This window comes from Bos taurus, chromosome 18 (assembly GCF_002263795.3).
Source record: "Bos taurus isolate L1 Dominette 01449 registration number 42190680 breed Hereford chromosome 18, ARS-UCD2.0, whole genome shotgun sequence".
Classification (NCBI taxonomy): domain Eukaryota; kingdom Metazoa; phylum Chordata; class Mammalia; order Artiodactyla; family Bovidae; genus Bos; species Bos taurus.
This window is the reverse complement of record NC_037345.1, coordinates 62,206,087-62,229,375: the sequence shown is the minus strand read 5'-3', so window position 1 is coordinate 62,229,375 and position 23,289 is coordinate 62,206,087. Positions and strand designations below refer to the sequence as shown.

General features: G+C 62.3%; 1 protein-coding gene, 1 long non-coding RNA gene and 1 other non-coding gene across 8 annotated transcripts; 1 reads left to right on the top strand and 2 right to left on the bottom strand.

The window, feature by feature from the left end:
- Positions 1–642: 642 nt before the first annotated feature.
- On the bottom strand, positions 643–20,633 carry PPP6R1 (protein phosphatase 6 regulatory subunit 1). Of its 6 annotated transcripts, XM_059877624.1 has the most exons (25): positions 20,119–20,633; positions 12,485–12,664; positions 11,455–11,687; positions 10,229–10,415; positions 10,007–10,144; positions 9,852–9,917; positions 8,494–8,606; positions 8,300–8,413; positions 8,040–8,202; positions 7,800–7,952; positions 7,575–7,709; positions 7,105–7,169; positions 6,869–6,984; positions 6,697–6,782; positions 6,483–6,572; positions 6,319–6,416; positions 5,412–5,469; positions 5,157–5,329; positions 2,765–2,883; positions 2,540–2,690; positions 2,390–2,460; positions 2,156–2,237; positions 1,796–1,906; positions 1,649–1,720; positions 643–1,522 (listed from the first exon to the last, which is right to left on the bottom strand). In XM_059877624.1, the coding sequence occupies exons 2-25, from the start codon at positions 12,554–12,556 to the stop codon at positions 1,519–1,521; spliced, it is 2,670 nt and encodes an 889-aa protein (XP_059733607.1). In that variant the 5' UTR covers positions 12,557–12,664; positions 20,119–20,633; the 3' UTR covers positions 643–1,518. The 6 variants fall into 6 exon arrangements, with proteins under 6 accessions (XP_059733607.1, XP_059733610.1, XP_059733612.1 ...); XM_059877627.1 differs by lacking the exon at positions 12,485–12,664; XM_059877629.1 differs by lacking the exons at positions 12,485–12,664; positions 20,119–20,633 and adding an exon at positions 19,150–20,112.
- On the bottom strand, positions 6,416–6,475 carry MIR7865 (microRNA mir-7865). Its single transcript, NR_107855.1, has one exon. It is a non-coding gene; the product is annotated as a microRNA mir-7865 (primary transcript).
- LOC112442384 (uncharacterized) lies at positions 17,033–20,436 on the top strand. Its single transcript, XR_003030495.2, has 2 exons — positions 17,033–17,118; positions 18,633–20,436. It is a non-coding gene; the product is annotated as an uncharacterized lncRNA (long non-coding RNA).
- Positions 20,634–23,289: the final 2,656 nt, after the last annotated feature.

Sequence of the window (23,289 nt, the reverse complement as noted above, 5' to 3'; positions counted from 1 at the left end):
CCAAGGGCTGCTCCTCTATGAGCGAGGGGGGAAGGGCGGGGGACGCCAGAGCCCAGGGACAGGCCAGCGGCGTCCCCTCCCCTCGCGGCCCCGGGCCTGGCCGTCCCTCAGGAGCCCTCCACCCCCCAGCCCCCCCCCCCCGCCCCGCCCCCCTCGTCTGGGAAGGCCTGCCCAGCAGACAGCGGCACTGGGCAGTGTGCTAGCCCACAGGTGACTCCGGGGACGGCTCCCCGCGTCCAGCCAGCCACAGCGCACAGCACAGCCGGTCTCCGCCAGAAGCCACGGACCCCGGGCGCCTAGTCTGGCTTGGTTGGCTGCCCCCAAACCCCCAACCCCCACTGCTTCACTAAGGGGAAAGGGCTCTGGGAATGCGGGTGATGGGGCAGGAAGCCCACCACCACAACACCCGGAGCCTGTGTGTGTGGATGGGGGTGGGGTGGGGGGTGGGGCCAGGCACCAAGGACCGCTCAGCGCCTCCTCCAGGAAACCCTTCCCAGCTGAGCAGAAGTTCCCACCACCAGCGGAGCAAGGAGGCCAAGGACCCTAATTCCACGCTCTGAGGGTCCCACCCAGGAGGCCCCGGTGTGGGACCAGCTCAGGCTCCCCGACCCCATGTCCCCAAACTCGAAGTCTGAGCAGCACGAGTCTTAAACTGTCCTTTATTTGTTTACGTTTGCGATATGAAACAGAAGCTCAGCACGAACACACGCGCACACTCACGCCCGCCTGGGGAGAGGGGCTGGGACAAGGGCACTTGGCAGCTGGGCTGCACCCAGACCCTCGGGAGGAGGAGTGGGACCCCAGCCAGGTCCCCGCCCGGGCTCGGTGGGAGATGGTCTCGGTGAGTGCGGCAGGGTCCTGGGGGGATGTCCAGGGAAGGCCCCTGGGACCAAGAACCCAGCTCCCTCCCTCACAGCTGGCTGAGCCGGGTGGAGAGTCAAAGAGCTCCCAGCCTGGGTCAAAGTGCAGGGTCCGGGGCAAGGGGGCTAGGCACAGGCACGACCCCCACTCGGGCCCCCCCCCCCCAAGGTGGACCTGAGCTGAAAGGTCGAGTGTGGGTGTGGGCATCTGCACCGCAGGATGGGGACACGGCTGGACGTGAGAGTGGTGGTCACCTCGGGACCCCCCACAGCAGCCCCAGTGGGCCTGGGTGAAGGCCTCGCCACTGCCTCCCAGCTCTGCGTTCTTCCTGGCTCCCCGCGTGCCCACTCTGCTCCCTTCAGATACATATATATATATATATATATAATATATAATATAGGTCTCTCGCGCGCGCGCTCTCCTTTCTAGCCCACTCTATCTTTTACTCTAGGAGACAAATCTCCGTAATCTCTTTCCTCAGTGCAATGGGGGGTGGGGACTGTCTCCCGGGCGCCAGCCTCCTGGACTCCAGCCGGGACGTGGGTGGGGCGGGGTGGGTTATGGGCGACAGGGCCTCTGTGGCACCTGCCCGGCCCTCACCCGGACAGGGTCCACGCAGAGCACGGAGCGTGTGGCCGCCACCACCGGACCAAGCAGTCACCTTGGAAGTGAGACGGAGATGCTGTGAAGCACCGAAACCAGTGCCAGCCTCGCCCACCTCCATCCAGCCCCCGCCTCCGGCCCCACCTCCGGCTCTGCCCTATTCGTCCCCGACGCCCACACTCACTGGGAGCCCGGGGCGGCTGGGCCTCCAGGGGCAGAGCCATTGGGCATCGGGAGTGGCTGGAGGGCCAGGGCACTGTGGGGAAAGGATGAGCGAGTGGTCAGCGCTCCCACGGAACACCGGCTGCCCCTGCTGCCGCACCGTGCTTACCTCTGGCTTTGGGGAAGCCCCAAGGACTCTGGGCTCTTCTCCCCCTCTGGGGTCTGGGGGGGCCGGTGGGCCCCGGGGGCCGGGACAGAGGTAGCAGGGTCTCTGGTTGCACTGCAGGGGACCACGGGGTTACCGTCAGACGCCCTCACACCCCATGTCCCCTCGGAGCCGCCCAGCAGCGGGAGGAGCTGCAGGTCAGCGCACACCCCCTGCCCTCTCTGATCCGACCGAGCCCTCCTACCCCAGGGCTGAGCGGGAGCTCTGCGCTCCAGGGCCCTGCAGGTGGGGACGGCCGGTGATCAGCACCACCCCCACCTCCCCAGAGGCTAGCTTTCTAGGCCCACCCCCAGCAGTCGGCACCTGTCCAAGGAGCTGGGGGCAGAGCGTGTCCCTCTGAGGCTGGCCTGGAGATCCCCGACGCTGAGCAGGGCCTGGCAGGAGGCTGTGCGGAGACCGGCCCGCAGTGAGACTCAGGAAGCCAAGCACCAGCGCCTTCCTCAGGGCGGGTGGACAGGCCGGGCACCGGGGCTGAGGGCGGGATGGGCAGGGAAGGGTGGGCAGGCCAGGCACCAGGGCTGAGGCGGGGCGGCTCACCCGCGGGCTCCGCTGCTTTGCTGCCGTCTGTGGCTTCCTGAGGTGCGGAGGCGGGGGCAGGATCCTGAAACCTAGGAGGCAAGAGAAGCCCAAGGGGTGGCTGGGCTGGGCGCTGGCGCCCCAGGCCCCTGGCCCTGCTTCAGGCCTCACCTGAGCTGCAGGGTGCTGGGGGCCGCAGGGCCAGTCGGGCTCGGGGCCGGGAGGTCTGGATGCTCCCCGCGGGGCTCCTTGTCCCTGCAGTCCTGGGGGCCGGCCGGGCCGTCCGTAGGCACTGGGTCAAAGGCAGCTGTCCAGCTGGGGCCTGGAGGCAGGAAGCTGTGAGCGCAGAGGCAGACAGCAGGGCCCTGCCCGCACCCAGGCCGCGCGCTCACGCACCCGGAGGCTGGCGGCCGGCACTGGGGTAGCAGGGGGGCCCGGGTCTGCCGCGGGCCCGGCCGTCCTCGTCCTCATCGTCGTCGTCGTCCTCCTCCTCGCTGTCTGTGCTACCCCGGCTCCTGCTCCACGGAGCACCTGCTGTCAGCGATGCGCGGGGCGGGGCCGTTCCGCCCCCAGCGCCGCCCCCAGCACCACGGTGTATCCAAGGGGCGGGGCGGGCGGAGGGGCGCTGGGCAGTGGGAGGACGCCTAGGGAGAGTGCGCCCTCTGCAGGGGCCTGGCGGGAACGGGCCCCTCACCACCTATCCCCAGGGAAGGCTGACCCCACACGCTTCCTCCACCTGCAGCCTCGCTGGACTTCCGTCACTGCAGCCTCCTGGGCCCCAAACCTAACGGCCAAGTGCCGACAGACACGAGACTCGACACAGTGTCCACCGGGGAACCGCGAAGGAAACCCAGAGGCTCGTTAAGACGCTGCCCCACGGTCCGCACAGTGCTCACAAGCCAGATGCTCACAGAAAGGGTGCAGGGAGCTTCCTGACCCTGGATACCTGGGATGGTCTCCAGAGCCCACAAACCACACTCAACAGCGAGCCCCGAAGCCCCCAAGATCAGGGCGTGATGCAGGGGCTTTCTCTTCCCACTTGGAAAGGAGGGAGCAAAACTGTCTCTGACCGCAGCAAGCATGGTTTGTGTGCAGGAAACCAACGAACCCTCTCAGACTGTCAGAACAAGCAAGTTCTGCGAGAATCAGTGTACCAGTGTACTTGTATTTTTATACACTTATAACCACTTCAAAACAACTCTGAGGAAAACATTTCTCTCAGAATTGCATCAAAAATGTTTAAGAATAAATTTAAATGTATTGTTTAAGAATAAATTTAAATGTATTGCTTAGGAATAAATTTAACAAAAGCACCATGAAACTTAATACTCGGAAAACTACACAACATGTCAGAAGTAACTAAGACCTGAACAAACTTTTGTAAAGACAGCCCAGAGGCACGGACTGAGAGAGCAGACACTGTTAACGCGGCAGCCCCGTCCAACTGCCCTACAGACTCAAGGCGGTCCTCTCAGACGCTCAGGCGGCTTTCTCTACCGAAATTAACAGTCACCCAGAGTTTCAAAGAACTGAACCCAGCATGATCAACAGTTTTAAACAGAACAAATTGGATGCTCACATTTTCAATTTCAATACTGAATTTCAGAATTCAGTACAATGCAATCGGGGGGGGGGGGGGGGGGGCTGGCATAGAGATGTACAGACCAATGGGCCAGGAAAGACAGGCTAAAAATAAATGCTTGCACAAACAGCCAAAAAACTTCTGACAAAGGTGCACAGACCATCCAGCAGGGAGTCTCTTCAACTGATGAGCTGGGACATGGGTATTTCCATGCCTAAGAATGAAGCTGGACCCCCAGCTTACACACCTAAAAAACTAGCTCATAACAGGTCAAAAACCTAAACGTTAAGAATTGATGTTACCAAGAAAACCACAGGGATGAATCACGACCTTGGATTTGGCAATGACACGTGTAAGTGCAAAGCAACTTGGCGGTCACAAAGGGCACACCCAGCAGATGGCAAGTGACGCACAACCACACCTACCTGAGGGACAGGCCTCACTCATGGGATACAGAGGCAAAAACCCACAGGGCAAGGGTCAGAAAAACGTCACCCTCAGAGGGCAGCAGGCAGCCAGCAGGGGCCTGGGGAGGGCTGCACTCTCCCCTCTGGGTGCCACAGAGGGAGGCCCGTGCGGCCGACATTCACGACCTGTCTCCTCGTCTCTGTGCCGGTCACACATCACAGGGGTCAAGCCCTGAGCTGGTGTTCACGCCGGCAAGTCTGTGCTGCCCAAGAGCAGTCAGTCAGTACTCCTGCACCAGCCACCACCCGCACAAAGGGCTGGACACAGCTCATGGGCCCGCAGCTGGACTGTGAGCGAGGACAATCGCCAAGTCCTGCTTCACTGGCGTGACAGGAGGGAGCTGACGGGACACCCCACTGCCCTTTCGGCAAGAACATGTGTGAGAGAGCTGCCGCAGGGGAGAGCGGAGTAGAGGGCGGGGCGGGCAGACCACAGCCCCAATGGACCAAGCTGTGCCCAAAGGACCGCCTCTGATGCCCCCACTGGGCCAAGTTGTGCCCGAAGGATCGCCTCCGGACTGCCTCCTGACAGCCCCACTGACACCTGGACCAAGCGGTTACTCCTTTTGAACCTGAACTCATCTGAATTGGGTTTCTATCACTCAACACTGAAAACGCCCCACATCACACAGGCACTCCATTCTCCGTTTTGCCTGCAGGTCCTGCAGCCTGGCTGTGCTGGGGAACCTGCAGAAGGGGAGAGAAAGGGAGTGGGGCGGGGGGCGGGGGGGGGACTCACCGCACGCCCTGGGGCTGGCCCAGGCGGCCTGCCCTGGCCAGATGGCCGCCCTGCCAGGCACCGTCCTCCCCGTCAGACTCCCCAGAGCCCTGGCCCTCCTCCTCGTCCTCCTCGTCGTCGTCAAACTGCTGGATGCGGTCCTTGTAGCAGATCTCTAGCAGGTTGGCATTGGGCTGCGGGGGCGGGGCGGGAGGGTGAGGCGGGCCACCTGCCTGCAGCAAACCCCCGCCCCCAGCAGCGGTCAGGGCAGCTCACGTTGTCGTCGTCTGCGCTCAGGGAGAAGGTGATGCTGGCCGTCTTGTCAAAAGGCGCGCTGTGGGGGAGGCACAGAGACAGTGAGGGACCCTCTCTCCTGGGCCCGGTTCCAGCAGACACACCTCCTGCTAGGGCTGCCTGTGGACCGCAGCCATTCCTGGAGCACCCCTGTCAGCAGGCGTCTGCAGGGCGAGGCGCCCCGCCCGTGTGCCCCCAGTCCCGCGGGGCCCCACGCGGAGGCCTAAGGCTCCTGCACCTTGTTTCCTCTTCATAAAACAAGGGACACAACTTCGCCGGGCAGGCTAGGCTTTCAGGCTTTGAGAGCGTAACCTGAGTGAGACACTCATTTCGAGGCACACAGGTCCCCAAGGCACGACCCAGGTGGGGGCCAGGGAGCCCAGGGATCACGGGAAGTGCTGTGCCCACCACCACCTCGCACCCCCAGCCTTTCTGCGTCCACACATGCCCACCAGTCTCTGCTCGGCTCTCTCCTCCAGAAAGCCTCCAGAAGTGTCACTCCCGGATGAAGGAACCAAATCCACACGCTTTAAGTACTGACACACACCGTGGGAACAGCTTGTCCGTGTACGCTCCGACCCACACACTGTGCCACTTTCCAACAGCCCCTACTTGTCCTGGTCGCCTCTCGCCCGGAGCGGGAGAGCGCCGTGTCTGCACTGAGGTCTAGCCCCTCCTGTGACGGGACTGCTTCCAGCCTGTCACCTGCTGTCTCCGACACAGGAAGCATGTTCACAACCCCCGCGGGCTGACTTGGCACGTGGCGGACAGGCTCACAACCCCCACCAAGGCAGGTCCCCCAACGCCCTCAGGGGAGGGAGCAGCTGCGGGCGGGGCTCCTCACCACCTCGCAGCCCTCCGCGCCCCGGCCTGGCCGGGGCACACTCACTTCACGCTCTCCTCCTGCTCCCCGAACTCCTCGTCGTTGAAGCCGAAGTGGTCGATGAAGGCCGAGGTCATGCGCTGCATCTGGAAGTCCATGAAGGCCTGCGGGGGGCGGCAGTCAGGGCAGGCCTGCACACAGCCTCCCTCCCCTGCCCTCCCTGCCCGCACCTGCTGCAGCACCGCCTCCTCTGGGAAGTTGAACTCCTTGAGCCTGTCGTCCTCATCGTCGCTGGAGGAGTGCAGGTGGTGCGTGTTCACCTGGGCATGGGCCGGCAGGGGTCAGGGCCTGCGGGGCCCCCGGGGAGGGCTGGGGCAGGCTGGGGCTGCGGGGCGGGGGGCGGGTCCCGGCCTGCAGGAGAACCGGCGCAGGAGACTGACTCACCAGGTCTACCGTGTTCTTCTTGTTGGTCTCCGCCAGGGGGCCTGACACGAAAGCCTCCCAGCGCTCCCGCTGCTCCTGCGGCAGCTCTGCCGGAAGGGGCAGGGCGATGTGAGGACGGAGGCCCCGCCCGCCCCGCCTGCCCCGCCTGCCCCCAGGCGCGCCCCGCCCTCACCCTTCAGGAGCTGCTGCAGCTGCTCTGCATTGGGCCCCTTCTCCGAGTTCTGCACCAGGGCATTGGCCACGCTCGTCAAGTGGCCCATGTAGCCTTTCCGAGGGCCCCCTGCGGACCTGGAGAAAGGGAAGCCAGGGCTGAACTCAGCCGCTCCGCCCCCTGCTGCCCGCCCCGGCCCCGGCCCCGGCCCCCGCCCCCGCCCCCGCCCCCGCCCCCGCCCAGGACCCCCTGCTCACTGCACGCGGTCGTTCTCCTCCCAGGAGGTCAGGATGCGCTCCACCAAGCGGCAGCGCTGCAGCAGCTGTGGGGATGGGGCAGCGTGCACTGGGTGTGAGCACGGCACTCCTCCCCTGCTCACCTGTTCTGGGCCCACTCAGCCTGTACAGCAAGCCCCAGAGCCACCCTGCCTGCCTCCACTCCAGCTTCGCCCTGAGGCCAGGGCCACACCCAGGAAGGCATCTCCAGGAGCGCTGGGGCCATCACCCTGGGAGAACCCTTCCTGGCCCCCCCGGACATCCACTGCCCCAGAGGTCACCACTCCACCAGTCCCCACCCTCGCACGACACTGTTTCCCAAGACTCTGGACCTCCAGAAGAGACCAAGACTCTGCCCCTGAGCGGTCTGGCTGCACATGACAGGCAGGAGGAGACCCGGAGCAGAGCCCCCCAGAGAGCAAAGGGGATCGAGATCCCGGAGCCCAGCTCACGTGTTTCACGACAGGGTTCTCGGGGGGTGTGTCTGAGCCGCTGTCGGCAGGGGGCCCGGAACTCAGCATCGTGCTCACGCACACCTCCACTTGGGCATGCAAGAAGTTGTTGAACACGTAGTGGAAGAAGAGGTCCTGGGGGTGAGGGCACAGGCTGGCTCTGAGGAGCTCCCCCGGCGTCGTCCCACCCCCGCCCCCTACACCCCGGCCCTTTGCCCCTAGTACCAGCATGGTGTTGGGCACATCCAGGGCCAGGAGCTCCTGGGTCAGAGCGGCATCGTTGGCGCTCAGGGCGCTGGCCAGCAGCTTGACCACATGCAACCGCGTGTTGCCCAGGGGTGGGGCCAGGCTGCCCCACGTTGTGCGCAGTGGCTCCAGCTGCAGGTGGAGGGCTGGGCTTGGTTCCTGCCCCAGCTCTGCCCTGACCCCAGGGCTGCCCCCTCTTCCCCCGAGCACCCTGCCCACCTCAGGCGGCTCCAGCAGGAGCTGGTGGAAGCAGCCAAGACGTGGGCGAAGGGCGTGCAGGGCCCCTGCATTGGACACGGCACTGTCCAGGGTCGCCTGGGCCAGGAGTTCCAGCTGCCCATCCACGCTGCTGAAGAAGTTGTTCACGGTCATGGACTCGGACCTACAGCAGGCATGGCGGGGGACAGTGTGAACCATGCAGGCGGCCTGTGTACGCGTGCACATGCACACACACTGGGGAGGGAGCCTGGGGCACTCACCTGGGCCTCCTGGGCTCCAGCAGTGTCAGCAACACCTGGATCCCGCTCACGAGGACGGACGGGCTCCGCTCCCCCTCCAGCATGTTGCTCAGGAGCTGTTCGATGGTCTCCTGCCTGGGGCAGGCGCAGGGGCATCAGGGAGGAGGGCCCGGGACGGCTCTCCCGCCCCCGATCTGGGCGACCCCGCAACCCACTTCTCCAGGGTGGCCAGCAGCTGGTCAGGCTCCGGGCTGTCCTGCACTTGGATCATCTGCTCCCGGCTCAGGCGGATGATGTCGCACAGGGACTGGGATGCGTTGGAATGTTGCTGGGGAGGGAGAGAGAGCTGAGGACCCCAGTCCGCCCTGGTGTCAGGAAGCCCCACGCACTGGAGGCAGGTACCTGCCCTCGAGGACAGAGGGCCGCAGACCCGGGAAACACGTGGGAGGGAGAGAACACAGACACTGGAAAGGAGAGACTGCCGAAAGGGAAACCAAAGACGACTTCCTGGAAGAGGAGACCCTAACACAACTCCCACACACGCCATCTATAGCTAGTGGCCAAGGGGTGCAGTGACCCACGCATGCACGAACTCGTGACTGGACAGGCCACCGAGGTCCGTCCATACAGTGAAACACTGCTTGGCCTTAGAAAAGGATGAAGCACTGAACACGCTACAGCTGGGATGAACACAGCAACCTGGGGCTAACACCAGGGGCCAGTCACGGGCAAGCACGCATCACGCGTTGCACCTACAGGAAACCACCAGGAGCGGCAAAGCAGGACGGAAAGCAGACACATGTCTGCGGGGGCCCAGCCCACATGTGGGGAACAGGGAGCGGCAGCTAATGGGACTGGGTCTCCTCTGGAGCGATGACGAGCGCTCTAAAACCAGCGTCACAAAGGCTGCACGACCGTGTGTGTGCACTAAACACACTTCTGTGTTTTCACTGGGTGAGCCTCACGGTGTGGGTAAGGTGCTGTGAGATAAACTGAGAGAAGCACCAGCAGAGCCCTGAGTCCAACCCAGCAAGCGGCTGCCAGAGCCCAGCACGCAGACCCCCAGAGCCCCCCAGGCACTGCTGTACTTCAGAGCCCGGCGCCGAGCCCTGCCACCTAGCTGCCAACAGACACCCCTTGTCCCTCTGCCACGAAGGCAGGGTGGTCCTCACTGCCCAAGGCCTGGCCCTGGCTGAGTGCCTGGGGTGATGACCCATGCATGTGGGCTTCTGCTCTGCCAGCCAGTGGGCCAGGAGGACAGATGTGGGGCCCCTGGCATTATCTCTGAAGCACGACCAGGGCTGACCCAGGCAGATGGGAAGAGCCGCCAGGCCCCAGAGGGGAGGAGGGAGGCCCGGGGAACGGCGGCAGTGAGGACCGGGTCAGAGGGCCATCTTTAGAGCCCTGAGCACTCCTGGAAGGAGGAGCTGATTCCTGGGGAGCCGTCCAGCAGCGTAAGCCTCGCCTGTTCTCAGCAGGAGCCCCCCCACCCCCCCACAGCTCCGAAGGCTCCCTTCTCTCATCGCTCATTTACGGGAGCACAGGGCTGAAGCTCTCGGGCGGCGGCACTCACATTGTCGTCTTTCGACGGGTGGATCTGCTCGATGAGCCTCTGGACGATCTTCTCCTCATTGAGCCACTGCGGAAGGACAAGAGGGTGGGGCTCCGCGCCCCGCTCCGCCCGGCCCGGCCCCGCCCCTGCCCTGCCTGGCCACGCCACGCACGCACGTTGACCACGTCCTGCCTCAGCTGCGGCCGCTCCACGCAGGTGAGGAGGCGCAGCAGCAGGTCCATGATGGCCGAGGTGCCGATGTGCTGCAGCAGCAGGTCCACGAAGTCGTCCTTCTTCCGCAGGAAGGACACGAGCTGAGGACACGGGCCGTCGGTGAGCACAGGACCCCCGGGCCCACCAGCCCACGCTCGCCAGCCCTGCCCGCGCCGCCCCGGCACCTGGTCAGTCTTGCGGTTGATGAGGACGCCCATGACCTTGCTGAAGAAGCTGGCCAGCAGTGGGTTGAGGCTGCCGCTGCTCTGCAAGAAGCCGTAGAGGCGGTGCAGCAGGGACTCGTCGGCGCCCAGTGCGTCGTTGATTTGGGGCACGTCCGATGTCAGGATCTCGCAGGCCACGCTGGGGTACCTGTCAACCCAGCAGAGTTGCGTAGGAGTTGGCGGGGACCCGGCTGCTCCGTCCCCCAGTCCCGATCCACGCAAGCTCCCCTGCCCCCAAGACAGTGTCGGGCCCCCTAAGCCTGGACTCCACCCCTACTAACACTGTCCCCCGACCCCAACCGTCCAGGCTGACCCCCCAGCCCCGAGGACCTTTCACCAGATGGGAGGGCTGCCTGCCTAGGTGCCACCCAGGCCCCAGGGACCCCAGCCTGCTCAGCTCTGCCTCGTGAGCTCTCAGGCCCTGGCAAGTGAGTTCCTCGGGACGGGAGGGGAGCGCAGGGCCAGGTGGGCACAGGAGTCAGAACTGAGCAGTGGGATGTACTCAAGCTGGTGGACAGGGGACAGAGCCAGGTGAGCAAAGCAAAGGAGGGAGAAGACACATGAGGGGGCAGTGACAGACAGGTGGACACTGGGGGCCCCCCTAAGGCTGGCATCTCTGCACTGAGCCCCCAATTCACACAGGGCAAACTGAGCAGGAGTCACCCACTGCCCATCTGGCTCGAGGCCTCCAGGGACAGAGGCAGGACCTGTGAGGCCTGGTGTGAGCGTCAGTGTGAGGGGCCGGGCACAGGGTGACCCAGGGAACCAGGAGGCCTGTCTGGGACGGGTGGGGCAGGGCTGGAGAGGGGCAGCAGAGACCAGGGCAGACAGGTGCCCTGCAGAGCGCCTGCCTGCCTCCCCCACCCTCCCTGGTACCCCCTCTGGTGGGAGGGGCACAGCCACACCCTCTGGGCCGGGCACCATCCTGGCACTGGGGACAGGACGTGGGGCTGAGGGACAGTCCTCACTCACGCTCCTGTGCTCCAAGACAGGAAGAGAAATCCAACTGAATAACCACCAGGAGATAAAGTAGGGGTGGGGCGGGGCAATGAGACACATGCCCCTCCGCGCCCCTCACTGCTGGGGGAGGGTCCTTGGGGGGCCTCTTCCCAGCCCTCCGTCGGGGGAGGTCTGGCAAGTCCCACAGAAACGGGGCCAACAAGGTCCACGGCAAGTCAGGGGCTCACTTGTAGCGCAGCCGCTCCTCGCCGCTGGCCGGCGGCTCCTGGGTGACCCAGGCCACCATGGCCTGCAGGTGCAGCGGCCGCAGCAGGAAGTCCAGCAGCTTGCGGTTGACGACCTTGCACTCCTGCAGCACGTCCTCCTCGTCCAGCAGCTCGGGCAGACTCAGGTCCTCCCGCTCCAGCAGCGTGTCGAGGTGCGAGCTCGTATGCAGGTCAAACTTCCAAAACATGGCGCCCTGCAGGCAGTGCTGTCACACGGGGCCCGCCTGCCTGCCCCTCCACCTCCCAGCCTACCAGGGCACTCCACGGGCAACTTGCTGCCCACTGCCTGGGGCCGGGGGCAAGGCCCCAGCACGGTGCACAGAGCCACCCTGGGCCTGTCCACAGTCCCCTGATCTGGGCTGCACCCGGGCTGATCCTGGAACCTCTGGCCCCAGGCTCGCTTCAACCTGTATCTGCTCAACAAATTAAGTGTCCCATGATGCGTGACATCTCCAGGCTGTGTGCAAGGCTGGGGAGAGGGAGGTCTGCAGGGTCTCTAGGCTGTGTGCGCATGCACACACACACACGGCCCAACCTCTGTACCCAGTGCCAGGACAGGCAAGGAAAAGCTGGAGGGGAGGGCGCGGTGGCCCCCAGAATAGCCACTGACGGGTCCCAGTGACACCAGACAGGGAAGCACCTCCGCGGGACGACGGTGGCTGTGGCCCGCCCACACGGCACTGGCCTCAGGAGCATTTCAGGTGGAGCACACGCTAAGTACCTGGAGGGTCCAAGCCCCACGATGAGCAGACTTGGCTGCCCCTCTGGGGATTCTACCGCCCCCAGCCTCGACCCCTGGGTGCACAACTGCCCTGATCTGGCTGCCAGCTCCCAGGCCACCCTTGTCCAGCCATTCCCCCAGGCACTGGGGCTGTGCCTGCAGCCCTGGTGAGGGCTCTGGTCACCCCAAGGAACAGCAGACAACCACACCCAGGTCAGCTGGACCCCCAAGCACCACGCTGGCACTGCCCAGCACTCACGGGTCACCCACCTCCTGAAGACCACCTGAGGCCAAGGCTGCTGCAGACAGACCCGGAGGCCAGGACGACCCTGCCGGCACCATCGCCAGGACGACCCTGCCGGCACCATCGCAGCGGCGGAGAGCTCGCCCACTGGCCGGGCAGCAGCGGGGGAGAAGGATGCTGGACTCGCCCACCAGCCGGGCAGAAGGCTGGGGCAGAGCCGAGCGGCTGAAGGTTGGCACCTGCCTTCTGACCGTCAGCTCCCCCAGGAGGCTGCCAACACCCGGCTCTCCCGTCCAGCCTCCTCAGGAGTCTCACACATCTCCCCCTGGCCCCCAGGACAACTTCTCAGCGACAGGGAAAAAGTGGCCCCAGATGTGCAATGATCCTGCGGGACTCGGCTGGTTCCTAAGCCCTGGCCGCCTGCAGGTAGAGTGGAAGGGCTATGACCTCACGAGACAGCGCAGACACGGGCCCCAGAGAGGGGAAGGGGAGGACGTGGGGGCACCTGAGAGCCCCCAGGCCCACGGGGCCTGGCCACCAGCATGCCAGGTCTCGCCCCCTGGCCTGCACCCCACCCCTCAGGACGCTTTTCTGAAACACAGACTGGCACACCTAGCATGTGGTACCCCGGAAGGCCCCAAGAGGGCCCCCCGGGCGCCCCCCACCCAGTCCTGCCCAAGTCTGCACCCCAGGCTCTCACACCTGCCTCCCCTTGACCAACGATTTGTGCGGGCCAAGCCCAGGCCACAGCCTCTGGACTGCCCTGACTCCCAGTGGCCTGGCGCCTCACACATTGCCCCAAGACTGCCACGTCGGGGTGTGTCTCCGTCCCAGTGAAGCCCCCGAGCAGTGCCCCATGTGCCATCACCACCCCAGCCCTAGGCCTCGGGTGCGAGAATGGTGGTGCCACGTGCACAACACGCGGACACGTGCACAACACGCGGACACACGCAGTGGGCAAACCACGTGAGCTGCACAGCTGTCACCTCAAATGAGTCCTACAACCAGCCCCACTGTACAGGAGGCACCCGAAGTGCACCAGGGTCTGAGGGCCGCTGAACCGTGGAGCGGTGCCCGAGCCCCAGGAGGTCCCTTCTCAGAGTGCAGGGGAGCTCAGCTACCCCAACGAAAGCTAACAGAGCCAGCGAGTGCGCTCCGGCCCAGTTGGTGCCGGCTGCAGAGGGGCTGGGTGCAGAACTGCAGCCTTGCAGATCTGTAGAGCAGGCACCCCGCACGTCCCCCGCAGGCTGTGTACAATCCCCAGACCCGTCCTGCCTGGCGGCCACGACCACCTTGGACAGCACCGCGTGGGGGACACGAGGTCGGAAACCAGGACTGAAAGGCAGAACACTGCTCCTGAGGCAGGAGGCTGACAGGCCTGTCAGGGCAGCAAGAGGGGACTGCTCCCGCCTGGACGCCCCCAGCCACACCCACGGGCCCCCGTACACCAGCCCAGGTGGCGTGGGGTGGGGGACCGCCAGGGCTGGCAGGCTGGGGAGCGGAGGAGGAGAGTGGGCTGCTCCAGGTGCTGAATGTGAGGCCCTGTATCAGAGTGGGGACACTGCTCCCAAAGGCAGGCGGGCAGCGCCCTGAACCCGCAAGTGCACGAGGGCCATCCCCACTTCTGCCTGGGCCCCAGGCCCACCCTCCTCACTTGGAGAGAGAGCGGGCCTGGACGGTCTCCTGAGCTGGGTGCTTGTGGGGCCAGAACCACTGCACGGGGCAGCCGCTGTCCGGGCCCAAGGGACGAGGCACACCCACCGGTGAGAACACCACCTCTTTCTAATCGCAGATTTTTGTGAAGACAAAAGACCAGAGAGGTCAAAAGGTCATCCCGGTGGCACGAACGAAGCCAGCCACCAAAGACCACACGTGGAATGAGTGTGCACGCGCGTGCTCTGTCACTCAGTCATGTCTGACTCTACTGCGACCCCATGGACTGTAGCCCGCCAGGCTCCTCTGTCCATGGGATTCTCCAGGCAGGAATACTGGAGTGGGTTGCCATTCCCTTCTCCAGAGGATCTTCCCAACCCAGGGACTGAACCCACGTCTCCTGCACTGGCAGGCTGATTCTTCACGGTCTGAGCCACCAGGGAAGGGCCCACATATCGCATACTTCCATTTAAACGAAACATCCAGAAAAGGCAAATCTGTAGACACAGAACTGGGACTAGTGTTTTTTAGGAGCTGAGGGGCAAGACAAGGATGGAGGGAGACAACTGCTAGCAAGTCTGGGGTTTCCTTTTGGGAAAGGGGTGTTCTTTTTAAAAAAAAATTCTAAAATCAATTGTACACAATTTTATTTGATACTATAACTCACTTTAAAAAATCTATGGTGGGGACTGTTGGTTGCACAATTCTGTGAATAGATTAGATATTGAATCATGTAGTTTAAATGGATGTCATATATGACATTACACAAATTACATCTCCCCCCCCACACACAAAAAACCTACCATCTAAAACAAACAAAACCAGGACATCCCTGGTGGTACAGTGGATAGGAATCTACCTGCCAATGCAGGGGAACGGGTTCAATCCTCGGCCAGGGAACTAGATCCCACATACCGCAGAGCTGCTGCGCCTGCCCTCCAGCGCCGTGAGCCCCAAACTACGGGCGCCTGCTCACCTGGAGCCTGTGCTCCTCAGCGAGGGGCTGCAGCCCGTCACCACGATAGGAGCCCGGCTTGCTGCAGCTGGAGAAGGCCCATGCGGCAACAAAGACAGAGCAAACAATAAATACACAACTTGTTACAAAACAAACAGAACCGAAGCTGCCTGAGGCTGCCGAGAGGGCCAGGCCTTGGCCTGCTCTGCGCCCAAGAAGCCCGGAGCTGACATGCCACCAGGGCCGGGCCGGGCCGGGGCGAGAAGGCGCAGACACGGGCACACGCCCAGGTGCCCCCCACCCTCACTACCCATGGGGTCCCCGAGCTAAGCAGGCCCCCTCAGCCGGGGGACAGGCCTGCAGAGAACCTGTGCACCCGCACAGCACTGTGTCCCTCGTCAAGACGACCAGGGACAGCACCGCTCTTGTTCCCATCTGACAGCCGAGGGGCAGGGGGCCCGCAGGCATCAGCCACAGCAGAAGCAGGCCTCGGCGCCCCCTCCAGGCTGCAGGACAGCCTCGGGGCTGAGGCCCACCGACTGCGCCCAAAGCACCTGCACAGATGAGATGCCACAGGCTACGTCCTCCGCCTCAACCCTGCCACCCGCCCTGGACCACAGGCAGGACTTCCCTCCCAAAGCTGACTTGGGCTGGGGGGCGAGTGGGGTAGGGACTCCAGGGACTTCAGAAACCAGGCGGTCCCTTAAACTCTCAGAACCTCAGGTCCTCCTCTGAAAGTCAGAGGAGGCTGCAAGGATCAGATGCAGCTGAGGGGTGGTCAGTACCCTTCCCTCCCAAAGTCAGTTCTCAAGCTCTACACGGGACAAGATGCAGATGCAGGAGGCACAGAATAAAGAAAACACCCCAAAGAGAAAAACACTCTCCCCCACCACACACTCTCAGTGCACCTAGCCTCAGGTCCTAATGGTCAAGTTCCCGGAAGCCCTAGACGTGGACAGCAGAGGGGTTTCCTCTTCACTCTCTAACGGTGACACGGCATACCACACTTGTCCCCTTGTCTATGAAACAGGGCCCAGCCGTCAGGAAGGGGCACATTCTGAGAACAGCAGGGTCAGGCCTGTGGTCCTAAAGGACAGGTCTCCTTCAGCAGGTGTCCCCGGGGCCAGGCTGAAAGCTGGACACTTCTGAGCAGGAGGGAAGGAGCAGCCACTACCCAGGGAGACAGCGCTAAAAACAGGAGCCCTAAGGAAGATGGCCCGTTCGCCCGGGTGGCTGAGCTCACTCAAATACTCTGGTGGGTGCCCCTCACCCCGCCACCCCCGTGCTTTGCAACTTTTAGCAAACTTCAAGAAAACGGAAGTGAATACCACTGGCTTTTAGCGACCGTTTGAAAACCGTGACTCTGGCTGCAAACGGAAGAGGGGGAAACTGTAAATGAGAAAGGAAGCCATTAAGAACGAAAACTACCTCTCTCTGCGCCAGCTCCGCACCATCGCCCCAGGTTTCCGGCTTCGCTGCGTGCTTCTCAGGCCTCGGACACCAGCGGCCCCTCTCGGGAGCCGGCAGCCCCCACCCGGCGCGGGCTCAGTGAGGGCCCAGCTGCAGCCCCCACCGAGCGCCCCCACGGCCGCTGTGGTCCATCCACACACGGCCCTGCCTGCCTGGGAGCCGGGGGCTGGTCCTTTACGTGCCGCCACTTTCTCATCCGCCCTAGCCCCACGCACCCGGAAGTGGAGATCCAGCCTGAAGAGGCCGCTGGGAGGGCCCTGGGGTGGCCCCCTGAGATGCCCTGTGGCTCAGGAGGAACCCCAGCCCGGGGAGAGGCTATCCTGGGTCTGCTGCTGCCCTCAGCCACCACAGGCCACAGGCCCCTAATGAGCTGCCAGCCAGGCGTGGAGACCCCGCTGCTGGCTAGCCAGCCCCCTGCCTTCACAGGGCCCACAGGTCAGAGGACAGTGAGACCATCGCCCTCTAACTCCCCGCAATCCATCAGCTCTCAGCCAAATGTGAAATGGGGGTGGGGGGGCTTCCAATTCCAGGAACGGGACCATGGTAACATCAGGACCCACGAGAGACCAGAGACTCGGCAAAGTAAGCCGTGGGACACCCACGTGGAAGTAGGGGCCACAGAGGCCAGAGAAGGAGAGGGACCTGGCCAAGGCCTCATGCGACCATGGACTGGGACTTTCCCGGGGACTCGGGAAAGCTGGGGGGTGGTGGCGGCTGTTAGGGGCCCCAGACCACACTTGCCCAGGTAGGGTGGCAGCTCTGCTCCTACCCAGGGCATGGAACAATCAGAAACATAAGAGAATGAGATAGCGGCTGAGGACGCAGAGGGGCCCCAAAGCTCACCATTAGGGGTGCGTTCTGGATCAGTCAGGGGTTCAAAGGAGAAAAGAGCAGTGAAGAGATTCTGAAACTGCCCGTGGGGAACAGGGGGCTGGACTGACTGTTACAGGGAGATTCAAAGTCAGGAAGGCCTGCACTCCCATCCTGCCTCGCCAGGCTCTGCGGCCTCAGAGCCCCGGTCTCTCCTGAGACACCTCGCAAAGACTGCCCTGCCCCTGGGAAAATCCACAAAACCAGTGTTCTCGGGACGCCCTGATTCAGCCTGGAAAAGAGAGTGTGTCCCCACCCCCGGGCCTGTGCCTGCCCAGGGACCCTGCAGGAGCTGGGGAGGCAGGGAAGGCGGGCGTCTCTACCAAGGCGTCCAGGCCTCTCTCACCTCATCTCTCGCGGCAACCCGCATGGTGCTCAACACTCCCGCCACACCTGACTGCTCGTCTGCGCCCTCGCTCTGCCCTGGCTCGGCTGCTCCCTCTGCCTTCCCTCCAGCTCTTCGAGCCTGACTAGGTCGGTCCTCCTGGGTCCTTCAGGCTTCAGCACAGACACCACTTCCTCCAGGAAGCCTCCCCTGACTGTGTGAGAGGCCTGCTCCACACTTCCACGGCTTCCGTGGTCACACTGTGATGGCCTCGGAGCACTCGGTGACGGGACCAGCCTGTTCAGGCACCTGCCTCTTGTAGCAGGACGCCAATTTCCCAGGACCGAGCCTAAGGCAAGGCCCCCTGGCTAGAGTACTTCTGCAATTAAAGTCCCGAAGGGGCCGGTGACCCGCTACGGTCACTTGGCCGTGGATCCTGGAAAAAAAACATTGGGTGGGTGGGTGGAGACCAGCAGATTCTCCCCTACTGGAGAGAAACAGTAGGTAGCCCCACAACACTATCAAAAACACAAAAGGAAATCGAAGTACACAACTCAGCACACGCCACTCATGGTAACCAAAGAGCAGGTGAGCCACACTGTCCCTAACACCCGTGCAGGAAAGCGGGCTTGTCCGCCGCTCTCAGGCACACTGAACTGGGCCGTCCTCTGCCCTGGAGGCGGCCCCACAGCACCCCGGCTCTCACCCGCCACCTGCCAGTAGCATCCGAGCTGTAACAACTGAAACCATCTCCGCTGCCCTCAGTGGAGGCCCCCTGGGGATACCATCGCCCACCTGCCCCACCCCCACCCCCACCCCGGCTGAGAACCCAGGCAACAGACAATCCCAAACTGAGTTATAACCTAAGAGCTGCTGACCCGGAGCACTTCCTGTGCTGCAGGCTTCTACAAATGGCACACGGAATCCCCAGAACTGCCAGAGAAAACCCTCTCTACACCCCACGGAAGTTTCTTTGCAACTCTGAAGCCCGCCCGACGCCTGACAACACATCTTCCTTCCAGAAACCTCCTGCCTTTCAGGCTGGTGTGACCGGTAAGAAACATCTGTGTCCTCAGCATGGATGTCCGAGTGTGTGCATCACCGAACAAGACAGACCCGAGGGCCCCGCAAGCAGCCCCACCAAGGCATTCCGCCCTCCCTCCCGCAGCCTGCGGGGCTGGGTTCCCACCTTCACGTTTCTGCATGTGCTGTTCCTTCCACCCGGAAGGCCCTTCTTCCCACTTTCCATCTGTCAACTCCTACTCATCCTTCCTCGACAGAAAAAGCCACCCGCGGAGCCAGTCTCCCCGGTCGCTCCGCGGCGGCCCCCACACCGCCCTGAGGTGCCCCCTCACCACACCGGCAATTGTGACTGTCCCCCCGGCCTTTGTTCCCTCCGCGCCGGCAGCAGGCCTCACCTCACAGACAGGGGCCGCGCCCGGGCAGGGTGAGGGGAAGCCCCGCTCCTCGAGTCTCCTGAGCCCCAGGGTGCCAGTCTGAGGCCATGGATCTCCCCAGGCAGGCCTCGGGAGGAGGGGTGAGGCAGGCAGAGGAAGGCCAAGGAAGGCCAGGGTGGGAGGAGCAGAGAGAAGGGGGAGCCCCGGGGGGCCGGGGGAGAGACCAGAAACCAGAGGGGAAGCCCGCAGAATCAGAGGAGGCGAGGGTGGGAAAGAGACACTGAGGCAGGGGTATGGACTGAAAGGGGAAGGAAGTGGGGCTGGAGGGGGGAGCCTAGGGGATCTCGGGGCTGAGGAAGAGACCAAGAGACTTGGGGGGCTGAGGGGGGAGACTAGGAAACTTGGGAGGGCTGAGAGGGAGAGGTCAGGAGACTTGGGGGGCCTGAGGGGGGAGACTTGGGGTCTGAGAAGAGACTAAGAGACTTGGGGGGCTAAGGGGAGAGACCTGGAGTCTTGAGGGACCGAGGGGGAAAGACTAAGAGACTCTGGGTCTGAGACTGAATGAGAGACTAGGAAACTTTTGAGAGGCTGAGGGGGAGAGACTGGGAGACTTCAGGGGTCTGAGGGGGGAGACTTGGAGGACTGAGGGGAAGAGACTAACAGGCTTGGGGGGCTGAGGGGGAAAGACTAAGAGACTTGGGGTCGGGCGGGGGAGAGACTAGGACACTTGGGGGGCTGAGGGGAGAGACTAAAAGACTTGGAGGGCTGAAGGAGAGACACCTGGAGTCTTGGTGGGCCTGAGGGGAGAGACAAGGAGACGAGAGGGCTGAGGAGGAGAAACTAAGAGAATCGAGGGGCTGAGGGGGAAACACCAGGGCTGGGGAGCCCTCATGGACGAGGGGAAGGGTCCGAAGAAGAAGGGGTGCGGAGACTCGAGGGTACCTGGGCGGTGTTCTCGGGGGCGGGGAGGGTCCCGGGCCGCCCGCTTACCTGCGCGGGGGGGCGGCGGCTCCTCGCACTCCGGGCTCATCGGGGCGCCCCCCCCGCCCCGCCACCGGCGGCTCCGGCCCCGATCAGGGACCCGGTACGTGGGGGCGGGGGGCGGCGGCGGGGGCTCGCGCACGCGTCTCGGGCCTAGGGGGGCCCTCGTGCGCCAAGTTCCAGAGTTTTGGGGCTCAGCGCCGGACGGGCGGGGGTCCGGGGCCCGCGGGCGAGGTGGCTGAGGGAGGTTGGTGGGGTCGCGAGGCCCGCGCAGGCCCTCCGCTGGGAAGTCGCCCCGGTTTACCCGGCCTGGCGCCCCGCGGGAAAGCAAGGGCCGGTCAGGAAAGGCGTCCTACTCCGCGGTCCCAACAGGCCGCAGTGCTGAGCAACGGCTGACGGAAGCCGAGCCCCACTTCCTCCACCGCCCCCTTCCCCAAAGCGGCGAAGTCCCGGGCCTTTGCAGTCGGCTTCAGGGCCTCCGCCGCCCGGCTCCGTCCGCCACTATCCCACAATCCCCCTGGTACGGGGGCACGCAGGAGGCCCCGCCCTCCCGCCGGCGACTCGGTGCGCAGGTGTGTGGAGGCCGCGCGCCTGGGCCCCGCAGTGCGCGTGCGCGCCCGGCCAGCTGCGGCGGGCCACGCCCAGCCAGAGCAACGCCGCCGCAAAAGCGCTCGCGACGGTTTGTGCCAACGGTCTCTCCCAGAGTAAACCCGGGCCACCCGACGCGCAGGCCCCGCTGCACAGTGGCAGCGTTTCTCTGCGACTCCGTTCCTAAGTCCACCCCCCTGCTCCAGGATTTCTCTATCCCCTCGCCTATTTGCTAGTCTGTCTCCTCCAATCACATTTTTGCTTTGGCTCCAGGGTCATTTCCTGAGGAATCCAGCTAGGGTTTTGTCTCCAATCCCGGCCAGTAGCTTTTGTCCCTCCTCGATCTTTCTCGACGCCTGCCTTCTTTGAGCTTCAGGCTGACTTCAGTCCCACTTAATAGGCCTTCGCCCAGCCCGTGTCTTTACTGTTGCAGCTGCTGCACAATTACCCTCTAACATTAAGTCTAGGTTCTAAGTCCAGGTTCTAGACTTTAGATCCATAGTCTTTAAAGTCCCATCTAGCTCGGAGCCTCAGTTTCCTCAGTTTTCATAGCCCTTGCTTTCATTGATACAGGCCAGAATCTGCGCTTTAAGTGCTTGTAAGGACTCGGCTTTAAAAAAACAACAAAACACGCAGATTTACCTTTCCTGTTTCAGGGACATTTTGTTGAATCCTATTCTAGTTTGTTCTCTATTTCAAGGATGTCAATCATGCGTTTGTGCTTCACATCTGTAGCTTCTATTTGCTTTAATCCTTGTCATTTCTACCTGCATTTGCTGGTTACCACATGTCAGTAAAGTCATTTTCCAGCCAAGTCTCTTCCGGTCCTTGCTATTTCCAGTGTCTGTGTTGCATGCGATGTTCTTAGCTACTGCTGATTGACAGGCAACCACGGCCGGTCATGTTCACAGCTTAGAGCTGCATGTGTGAAGGCTGGTGAGGCTGCTTCTATTCCCCTTTGTCTCTCATACTTGGGCACCAGTGGACATCTCAGGGTACTATCCCAGAGGAAAAAGCAGAGGTGCCTCAGTTGTTCAGTCGCAAGTTGTCTGACAACTCTTGACCAAGCCCAACTGTGTTAGCACAATTTCAAGCCTCAGGTTCCCTCACATCTGCCACCATCCATTGGCCAAAGCAAGTCACACGGTCAAACCCAAAGTCATGGGGCTAGCACCTACACCTCAGCCACCACCGTGTGGGAAAGTGTACTTCTCTCTTGGAGGTGGCATGAGAGGGAGCAGATACCTGTTAAACTCTCTAATTAATTGCCATGGTCCTCAATTTGTTTCTTTAGGTTTGCTAATCTTACCTTCTCATCTCTCAGGTCTTGTTATAAAATGGACCCAGATTCCTACTGTTATACAGCTTAAAGCAATTGTGAGACATTTCCTTCTGTTCCTTCAATGATTTTCTACATCAGGTTCTTTTGTCATAGCTTCCCCCCCTACCCCCGCCCCTGAATGTGATTGAAGTTGCCACGCTGTTTTAACACATAAACTTGGGAACTGAGCAGGAGGTTGGCTATATTCAATCACCAAATGGAACTTGAGAAGCTGACAGTCAGTCTCCTCCAAGAACCTGGGAAACTGCAGAGGTTTAGGACAGAAGTCTGGGTCTTTACCTTGTCCGAATTCACAGGCAGATGATGCTGTGATCTGTATTAGAATTGGAAGGAGCTTCTTACAAGTTTCCACAGGGAGAAGCTTCTGCTTCTTACAGTCTCTTCCCTTTCGTCTCCACCCTTCCCAGGGGCTGAGGACTGATTTACCAGATGGGATGGGCATCTGCCCTCAGCCCTCCAGCTCTCTCTCCTCTTGGAGCCATCCTGCCCAGTGTTCTGGCCTGCTGCCTGCACCTAAGGGAAAGGACTGCTCTTGTCCAGTACTGCCTGTGACCAGTCGGACAACCACGTCTAATGTTGGGATGAAGAGGCAGCAAGACCAATGCTGATTTCTCAAATCTGCTCTAAAAATGATACAAGTGACATCTGATTTCCAATTCTCGGATCCTGTAGCTACCTTTTGATTTATTCTGAATTTGGGTAGTGAAAAATATAATCAACCTCTCTCACACAACTAAATTCCACAGGAGAGCAATTAGTCTGGTATTAAATGGGGCTGCTGCTACTGCTAAGTCACTTCAGTCGTGTCTGACTCTGTGCAACCCCAGAGACGGCAGCCCACCAGGCTCCCCCGTCCCTGGGATTCTCCAGGCAAGAACACTGGAGTGGGTTGCCATTTCCTTCTCCAATGCATGGAAGTGAAAAGTGAAAGTCAAGTCGCTCAGTCGTGTGTGACTCTTAGCGACCCCATGGATTGCAGCCCACCAGGCTCCTGCCTCCATGGGACTTTCCAGGCAAGAGTACTGGAGTGGGGTGCCATTGCCTTCTCCGTAAATGGGGCTAGGAAACCAGAATACAGGGAGTGACACAGCTTCGGATGTGGCCCAGGTATAAATTTTGGCTATGAACTTGGCCACAAGATCAACCACCCTGGGCGCCACTTCCTCGTCTGAAATAAACCATCAGTCAAGACTCTTGGTTGTAATGGAAAGCTTCTTTGGTTAAACTGAAAGGAATTTATAAAAGGAGGA

Excerpts from the sequence above, each read along its gene's own strand:
- PPP6R1 (XM_059877624.1), bottom strand. The coding sequence starts at position 12,556 with ATGGTGCCGGCAGGGTCGTCCTGGCCTCCGGGTCTGTCTGCAGCAGCC. Across the intron at positions 6,417-6,482 it reads AGGAGGCGGTGCTGCAGCAG|GCCTTCATGGACTTCCAGAT; the intron begins GTGCGGGCAGGG and ends CGCCCCCCGCAG. Across the intron at positions 2,461-2,539 it reads CCCAGCACCCTGCAGCTCAG|GTTTCAGGATCCTGCCCCCG; the intron begins GTGAGGCCTGAA and ends CTTGCCTCCTAG.